General features: G+C 52.9%; 1 protein-coding gene across 1 annotated transcript; it reads right to left on the bottom strand.

Annotated features, from left to right (window-relative positions):
- Nucleotides 1-644: 644 nt before the first annotated feature.
- LOC123830728 (putative serine protease 42) lies at nucleotides 645-4,513 on the bottom strand. Its single transcript, XM_045857255.1, has 5 exons — nucleotides 4,258-4,513; nucleotides 3,799-3,955; nucleotides 3,125-3,387; nucleotides 2,140-2,300; nucleotides 645-881 (listed from the first exon to the last, which is right to left on the bottom strand). Exons 1-5 carry the CDS (start codon nucleotides 4,511-4,513, stop codon nucleotides 645-647), a joined length of 1,074 nt encoding a protein of 357 aa, XP_045713211.1.
- Between the last annotated feature and the right edge of the window lie 4,832 nt (nucleotides 4,514-9,345).

Here is a 9,345-nt window from a genome sequence, read left to right as displayed (position 1 = left end):
CCTCCAAACATTTATTCAACTGACATCAGAAGTCTCCGCGCTCCTTCACGCCTCAACACAACTCGGGCTGAGCCTACATGTGGCCGCCAGGACACTGAGGAAGGGGGTTCCGGGGAAGGGGCTGACCCAGAAAGGCTGGCGTGGCAGAGCCTGGCCACTCACAGATGGATCTGCACTGGGGTGCAGGGAGCTTCCCCCCGCCCCAGACACCCGAGTCCTGCAGAAACCACAGCACAGCAGGGACAGGGTGACACCTCCTTCACTCCCTCTGGACAGTCAGCAAGCCGACTGGCTGGGCGAAGTGTCAGGTCTAAGGTGTCCACTGTGGACGACGTCTCTTCCTCGGCAGACGTGCTCCGAGACGTCCTTGCAGCGCCTGCTCTGCCTGGCAGGTCAGTTGGCCCCGGAGCTGGGTGGGTTCACCCCTCCCTCCTGGCAGGGTGGGGGCGGGGCGGAGGCAGGGGCCTGGGGACCAGGCAGGGACGCTTTCAGGACCCCAGTCTTGCCCCTGCTCTCTGTTGTGTGGCTCTCCGCAGGGTCAGTGGGTCCCAACAGGGAAGTGAGGGGAGGGAACTGAGGAGCGGGAGGAGAGGCCCCGGAGGAGCCTGGGAAACAGGAGGGGAGCGAGTGGCAGTGATGGGTGATCACGGGGTCGCCAGGAGGCCCAGGGGCAGCCCCAGACACAGGGGCAGGATGAGGAGCACCACTGGGTACAAAACGGCAGCCTGGTTCACCACTGCGACGATCCACTTAGCATAGAATGCAACGTCTGTGTAAACTCCAGGCACGTCTTGACGACCACAGCCGAAGCCCCAGCTCACGATCCCCATCTGGACCCACGTGTCATTATATTCACAGACCAGGGGGCCCCCAGAATCTCCCTGGAGAAAGAGAAAGAAGCAAACTGCAGGCCTGGGAGGGCACCCGGGGCCGAGCAAACTGGTCGCACTGCGCGGCGGGCCTTCCCCAGGCTCCCGCCAGGCCGGGTCCCACGCACGTGAGAACTAAGAATTGAAAAGTTAATGGGAAAACTTTAATATCCTCCAAGGCTATTATGACTGGTTATTTCCCAAACCGCAGTGGTTGTAAAACACTCTGCCACCTCTGATGAGAGCCCCCAGATCCTTTCATCCGGCCCGGACTTTCTCTAGAGGTCCTAACCCAGAGAGCCCGCTGCCTCCACAGTGTGAGCTCCACTCCCAGGCGCCGGGTACACATGCCCCCCGGCTCCGGCAGAGCTCTTGGCCTTCCCCGAAGCTACCCTGGTGGCGCCCCCACTCACCTGCTCGGCCAGACACACTCAGCCTCCCCTCCCCCCCATCCTCACACGCAGGCAGTCAGGCAGGCACCAAGAATGACTAAACACACCTCTGTCCCTGCCCGCCCCCACTGACCCGGGCCCTGCTCAGGACTCGGCGTCTCTCCCTAGCCTACAGTCCTGCCTGGGCGGCATCTGGAAACTCGGTACGGCATTCCAGGCCACACCCATTCTCGTTCTAACCCCCTTCTCTGGCCACAGCTGCTACCTCACTGCTCCAGACCTGTAAAATGTTCCCTAAACGTGACATGTCCCTTCGGACCTCTGAGCCATTGTCTGTACTCTTCCCTCTCCCTAAAATGCTGTTCCCTTTACCAGAAATCCAAATACTCATCCTCTAAGACCTGGCTCAAACAGCCCCTCCCCAGGAGGGCAGCTTGGTGCACAGGGCAGACTATGGGCCGGGGGGGGGGTGGGGGGGGCTTGCAGGCTCTCGCGGGGTGGGGGGGACCTTGAACTAATGTCCTCGACCCTCATCACACCTGTAGGATAGGGATGAGCCCTACGGCTCCATGTGGTTGCCTGAGCCACCTACTGCAGGTAACGCTCACACCAGCACGGGAAGTGCCGCCTAGGAGGGGCTCAACGAAGGGAAGTCGCATTTTAGCATTCCCTGTCCCCATCCTCCCCACACCCCGGAGGGCCCCCAGGCAGTGGGGCAGCTCAGGGGGGGGGGGACCACCAGGGGGTTCTCCCCCTGCATCTCCTTAAGTAAGGGTGCGAGGAGGAGGGAGTAACTAGCCCAGGCCCCGCCACTCGGGAGCAAGGAAGCTCCGTGGTGACTGCCTGCATGCCGAGGCGGGAAAGGGTCCGGCGCTCACCTGGCAAGAATCCTTCCCCACGTCTTTGTAGCCGCAGATCATCCCCGGCAGCACCACGTCCCTGGTCTTCCACATGGCCTTCTTCACCATCTTGTTACACTTATCATAGTAGATGATGTACTGGTCGACCTTCTGGAGAGTAAATGAAGCCAGTTCGCCACCTACAAGTTAAGACACGCAGCAGTGGGAGGACCTGCGCAGGGGACAGCAAGCCCCCAAGCGCCCAAGACTCCACCCCGAAGAAGGCAGGCACAGTAGGCACTGTCCCCATGTGACACCAGAGGAAACTGAGGCCCCAAGTTGACACGGAGAGAAGAGAAGAAGGTGAGAGCCAAAACCCAGACAGGAGAAGGACAGGTCAGGACAGAAAAAGGCACAGCCTTACTGGTTGAGAAATGACAACCAAGTGCCTGTCACTCTGAGTGTCAGCGGTCAGAGAGACAGGTGTCCTGTGCACTAGGGAAGTGACTTTGCTGGGGAGCGGGATCACAGACTCCGGCGGAAAGTGGCCCAAGGGCACTAAATGCAGCCTCACCGCAGAGACAGGAGGCCCTGCAGCTTCCCCTGGCTCTGCCCAGACCGGCCGCCAGGAGCCCACCAGGACAGGCACTTCCCGGGAGGTTACAGGTCTGACCTGCAGACAGCGCGCCGCACCCCAGCGGAAATCCGCCCTGCACAGAACGCCACAGCCCCTGGCTCTGTCTCCAGGCAACCTAAAAGTGCCCCCAAAGCGGCCAAGCAGCACCATTTCCCCACAAATCTGCAGAAGGGAACTTCCCCCGGGGTATTTTTTCTCCTGAAAGCCACTCGGGTTCCCAGGACGGGTGCTTTTTCCAAGCGGCCCAATTTCTGGGCTCCAGGCGATCGGGAACCACATCCCCCGTGGCCCTCCGTGGCCCTGGCCCTCCCTGCGGCCTCCTGGCCTAGTCCACGGAAAAGGCTGCCTCTCCCCCGCCCCAGCTGGCACGCTGCCGCCCAGTCTCACCGATTTCTTGTTTTCTGCCCCATCCGGTCACCCAGCACCTGGTCCCAGCTGCCACTTTGAAAGTCACGTCAGGGATGCAAATGGGGAAGATGGTGAAGGTGAAATTCACTGGGTAGTTAAGCTGGAGAAGGGCCAGATCATGGTGAATGGTTCCAACCGTGGTGAACCGCGGGTGGACAGTGATGCTTTTGACCGGGACCACCACGCTGGTGATTTCCTGGAAGACACTCCGATCGCCCATCTTGACGCTGTAATCGCGTCGCCTGCGGGAGAGAGGGCAGGCCCCTCGCGGAGACCCTAGGACACACGCCCTTCCCGCCCGCCCGCGCCCCCACCTCCTCCCCTGGCCTCCCCCCGAGTTTCGGAGGTTTCCCAGGGCGGCCGCAGCCCCCCTCCCCTCGCCCCCCACCGCCCTCTCCCCAGGCCCCGCCTAATGACTCTCCAAGCTGGTCGGCTCGCCCAAATCTCCGCTTTGTCCGCAAAACTAGCGCCCCAAAGCACAAGGCCGCCGACGCAGAAGCCCTCCGGTCCCCCCACGTGGGCTTCTTCGGCTTCCGGCTCGGGCTTCACTTCCACTTCCGGTTGCCCCGCGCCGCCTCCCCTGGGCCGCAGACCCGGGTGGGCGGCGGGTGCCTGCGGAGGGCGGGCCCGGCGCCTCCGCCTACGCGCCTCACCTGAAGATGCAGTGGCCGGCCGTCAGCACCCACTGCTCTGTGATGAGGGTGCCCCCGCACACGTGCCTGCCGCTGATCCGCAGGCTCACCTGCCACGGCCACTCGCCTTCCTCCACCTCCTCGCCGCCCACGATCTTCGAGAGCACTTGGCCGCACGCTGCTGCGGCGAAGACAGTGTGGGCAGAAGGACCCCAGTAAACAGGGCCTGTCTCCCCGGGGCGCCCCCTCCCGCTGCACCCACGAAGGCCGCGTCCTCCGAGGCTCCGGGGACGTGCTTCGGAGTCCCCAGGCCGTGTCCCTCTGACCTCCCAAGGCCCAGCCGTGTCCCGCGCGGACTCCGCAGGCAGGACTGCGGTCACTCGGACCCCGAGGGCGGAGCCTGGTCCCCCGCCCCCAAGGAGCCCCGCGTCCCAGCCCCAGCCTCAGCCCTCGCTCGTGACTCCCAACACGAAGAGTCACCTGAGGTGAACTCCACCACCTTCAAGGGTCCCGCGGCCGCTTGGGAGGTGGGGGCCACCGAGGGTTGGGGAACCCCTGTGGGTGGCAGCTTCCCCGGGCTCGCCCCTGGGTCCTGGCGGCTGCCCCCCGAGGGCGAGGGTGTGGGAGAGCGTGAGGGCAGCGCAGTCCCGCCCTGCGCCCCCTCCCCACCCGCGGGGGCCTTCCAGAGCCAGGGCTGAAGGAGCAGAAGCCAGACCAGGAGGCCCAAGGACGCCATGGCACCGCCGATGGCCTCGGCCCTCCAGGAGCGCCCCCTCGTGGCCTGGCGGCAAACGGGGGGCCGCGGGGCCGTCCAAGGGGCAGAAACCACGAGGCCTCGCATCGCAAGATTCCTAGCGCGAGCAGGAAATGTCACACTCTGTTTCCCTGAGATCCGCGCTCCAGAGGGTGTCCAGCCGGAGCCCTGCCCAGTACCGAGGGGCTCGGGTACCTCTGGGAGAAACTGCCCTCCCAGTTTGGGGGGACACTTCCAAGGCGGGTGTCCCCTGACACCCCTGCCCTCTCCAGTGTGGTACCCGGCCTGGCGCTGGTGAGGAGAGGCCATCTGGGAATGAGATGAGGAACACCCAGCTCTCCAGTGTCCCGACTTGCTCCAACATGTGATCTAAGATGTCTGCTTTTCCGTGAAAAATTTGCAAGTCATGCAAAGAAACGGGAAAGCTGGACCAGCGCAGAGCAACAGAAGCTGTCTTTGAGGGGCCCCGTGTGCTGGACAGACTACACAAGCACGTCAAAAACAGCTATTTTAAATATAATATGTTCAAGAAAGTGAAAGGAATTATGCTCATAATCTATATGGCATACATATGTGTGCATCTACACATATATCTCAATTGATGAAAGAAAGCATTTGACAAGATTTAACACCCTTTCATGATAAAAAAAAATCAGTGAACTAGGAATAGAAATTTTCTCAATATCTTAAAGGCCATATATGAAAACCCACAGTGTACGTCATACTCACATGAAAGACTAAAAGCTTTTCCCTAAGAGCGGGAACAAAATAAAGATGCCTGTTTTCACCGCTTCTATGCAACATCTTACTGAAAGTTCTAGCCAGAGCAATTCGGCAGGAAAAAGAAATAAAGTCACCCAAATTGAAAAGGAAGAAGTCAGATTATCTCTGTTCACAGATAGCATGATCTTATATATAGAAAACCCTAAAGATTATACCAAAAAACCCTATTACAGATAATAACTTTTAAAAAGTTGCAAGATATAAAGACAACATGCAAATATCTGTTGTATTTCTGTACACTAACAGTGAACAATCAAAAAGGAAATTAATAAAAATCTCATTTACAATAGCATCAAAAAGAATAAAATACTTAGGAATAAATTTAACCAAGTTGGTGAAAGACCCATACATTAAAAACTATAAAACATTGCTTAAGTAAATTGAAGTAGACAAATAAATGGGAAAATGCCATATATTCATGGACTAGAAGGCTTTAATCTTGTTAAAATAATATTATCCAAGCAATCTGTAGATTCAATGCAATCCCTATCAAAATCTCACTGACTTCTTCTGCAGAAATCGAAAAGACCATTCTAAAATTCATATGGAATCTCAAGGATCTGAAATAGCCAAAATAGTCTTGAAAAAGAGAATAAAGTTGGAGGACTCATACTTTCTGATTCCAGAACTTACTACAAAGCCACAGTAATCAAAACATTGTGGTACTGGCATTATGACAGACATATAGACCAATGGAATAGAATAGAGAAACCAGGAAAAATCCTCATATATATGGTCAAATGATTTTAAACAAGAGTATCAAGAACATTCAATGAGGGCAGAACAGTATTTGCAACAAAGTGTGCCAGGAAGACTGGATATCCACATGCAAAAGAATAAAGTTGTACCCTTACCTTATACAATATACGAAAATTAACTCAAAATGGATCAAATACCTCAATGTAAAACATAAAACTATAAAACTCTTAGAAGAAAACAAAGCAGAATATAGGATTTGGCAGTGATTTCTTGGATATCACCCCAAAGTACAGACAAAAGAGAAAAAAATAGATAATCTGGACTTCACCAAAATTAATAACTCTTGTACTATAAAGGACATTATCCATAGAGTGAAAGAAAACCCACAGAATGGGAAACAATATTTGCAAATCTTACATCGAATGAAGGATTCATACCCGTAATATGTAAAGAACTCCCACAACTCAACAATAACAAAAAAATTTTAATGGACAAAGAAATTGAATAGACACCAAAGAAGATTCACTAATGGCCAATAAACACATGAAAAGATGACCAACATTTCTAATCATTAGGGAATACAAATCAAAATCACAATAAGATACCACTGCACACCAATTATGTTAGCCAAAAAACAAACAAAAACTCAACACTATAGAAAATAACAAATATTGGTGAAAAGGAGAAAAATTGGAACCCTGTGCATTGCTGGTGAGAATTTAAAATGGTACAACCACTGTGGAAAGCAGTGTGGCAATTCCTCAAGAAGTTAAACATAGAATTGCCGTATGATCCAGAAATTCCACTCCTTAGGTATGTACCCAAAAGAATTGAAAGCAGGGATTCAAACATATTTGTACACCCATGTCCGTATCCTCAAAACCTGCAAATATGTTACCTTACTTGGTAAAAGGGACTTTGCAGATGTAACTAACCTTAAGGACTTTGAATGGAGATATAATCCTGAACTATCTGGGTGAGGCCAGTATAATCACACGAATCCTTACAAGTGGAGAACTTTCCTCGACTGCAGTCAGAGAGATGCAACCGTGCTAACTTTGAAGGTGGGGAAAGAGGGGCCACAAGCCAAGGAATGAAGGTAACATCCAAAAGCTAGAAAATACAAGAAAACAGATTCCTCTCTAGGCCTTCAGAAGGAATGGGTGCTGCTGATACCGTGATTTTAGCCATCCATCTTCCTTCAGACTTCTGGAAAGCATACCATTAAGTGGACCATGCAAAATAAAAACCGATGTACATAGTATCATCCCATTTGGATAGCGGCAGATAGTTCCTGCTACGTTCATAGCTGTGTATCTACAAGTGGGAGCCAAATAAATGACAGCTGTCTTAAGGTGGTTGCTGCTCCAACAAAGATTCCCCTTCCCGGTAATTACCCATCATCACTGGGTACCCACAGGTCTCTGAGAGGTGAAATCACCCCATTGCCCAAACATAGAGCTCTTCACCATTATGCCATCTAAGGTCGTAACTGTTGGGTCCCGAATGGCAGGCGACCTGATGCCCGCCAGTAAGTTTCAGGAAAAGTTTTTGGGAACCTCAGACAAGGCCTCCTCATTCTTCTCAAGAATCTTCCACCAGCAACCCTGCTCCCATCCCCTGACAGTGAATGAAAACAGGTGGGCTCACTGGGCTGGTGCAGAGTGCCCTGCGAGGCCACGGGCATCAGCCTCTGAAAGCACTTGTCCTGAGGATGGCAGAGCACAGAGGAGAGACATAGAGACCGTGGGTGCACGCACTGAAGCCACCCGACCTGTGCATTCTCAAGGGACAGCCATCTGCTCGTCTTCTTCATGTTCAGAGCTGCTCAACGTCAGTGTTCTCTTCCTAGAGCACCATCTAACCAGCGCAGGCGTTCATTCGACTTCCCCTTTTGGGGTCTGTGTCTGCCCCTCCTGCTCTGCACATGCGCATCCAGGCCCAGTAGAGGATCAAGCCTTCTGCCCCTGCCCCATGGAGGTCAGCAAAAATTACACAGCAGAGACACTTCTCACTGAGACTCGTGAAAACTTAAACTCTCATCTTTATGAGGGGTTGGAAGGAAAGGGGAAAGAGAGAAGGGAGGGAAGGAGGGAGGGAGGGAGGGAAGGAAGAAACTGAGTTATATATGGGCAGGAAGATCTGCAATGCATCATTTGTGAAAGATGTAACTGCCTTTTAAAACAAATCCAAATGAACCAATTGAAAAATGAATAACACAATAAGAGAAAAAAAACTAAGAAGGCTGGGGAAAGGTCAATGCATAAAATCAATAGCTTTCTATTCCTTAGCCATAACAAATTTGAACATATAATAGGGAAAAAAGATATTCTATGAATGATAGCCACTCACATTTATACAAACACCTAGGAATTGGCACGGGACGTCATACCATGTGCCCAGGTTCCTGTGGCCCTTTCTCATTACTGTCCTCCTGACTCCCAGGGCCCCAGCCACATGAGCCTTCTGGATGTGCCTCACTGGCTGTCCCTCTGCCCCCAAATACCCACACGGCTCATTGCCTCCCCTCCTGGGTCTACACCAGGGTCAGCAGGCTTTTCCCGTAAAGGCCAGAGAGTAAATATCTCAGGTGGGCTGAGAGACAAAATCAGGACTATTATGCAGGTACTTATTATATATAATAAGAGAGAAAACAAATTTCCACAATTCTGTTTATTGATGAAATGTGAAATAAATTTTTAAAAAATAAGAACTGAGTACTGTTTTTTGTTTTTGTTTTGTTTTGGGGGGTTTGTTTATTTGTTTTTTTTTTGGGGGGGGGGTTGGTAACACAGGTCAACTAAGGACAAGAATGGAATTCTGTCCGGGGGATAACATCAAAGTTAATGTTCCCAACCACGGAATTGATTGCAAATGTCCTTCTCTAAAAATCATTCTCAGCGAAGAGATGGGGGGCCAGCTAAACTCCAATGTCACCTCCTCACTGAGGCTCTCCAGGACACGCTCTCAAAACTGTCCCACCACACAGCTCCGCCCTCTCAGTCCCGCCCACCCCGTGTACCGCACTCCGCAGCATTCCTCACGATCTGGCAGACTGTATCTTCTCCTCCTGTGTACATGCGCGGTCTTCCCCTTCCGTATGTAAACTTCATGCAGGCAGGGGTTTTGTCTGTCCTGTCTCTGCCGTATTCCCAGCATCTGGAACATGGCTGGCACATAGTAGGCTCTCAATAAATATCTGTTGAATGAGTGGATGGATGAATGGACTGAATGAATAGAACTGTAATGAGGAGAGAATGCGTTAATACCTGTAAGTCCTTGGAGCATTGCCTGGCACTGGCCGTGCTCGATCAGTGCTCATCACTGTTATT

This window comes from Phyllostomus hastatus, unplaced genomic scaffold (assembly GCF_019186645.2).
Source record: "Phyllostomus hastatus isolate PE091 unplaced genomic scaffold, TTU_PhHast_1.1 phas_scaffold_129, whole genome shotgun sequence".
NCBI lineage: Eukaryota > Metazoa > Chordata > Mammalia > Chiroptera > Phyllostomidae > Phyllostomus > Phyllostomus hastatus.
Note: the sequence above shows the minus strand (reverse complement) of the source record. Positions and strands in the feature narration are given on the sequence as shown.

Excerpts from the sequence above, each read along its gene's own strand:
- LOC123830728 (XM_045857255.1), bottom strand. The coding sequence starts at position 4,513 with ATGGCGTCCTTGGGCCTCCTGGTCTGGCTTCTGCTCCTTCAGCCCTGG. Across the intron at positions 3,956-4,257 it reads GGTGGTGGAGTTCACCTCAG|CGTGCGGCCAAGTGCTCTCG; the intron begins GTGACTCTTCGT and ends TCGCCGCAGCAG. Across the intron at positions 882-2,139 it reads TGGGGAAGGATTCTTGCCAG|GGAGATTCTGGGGGCCCCCT; the intron begins GTGAGCGCCGGA and ends CTCTTTCTCCAG.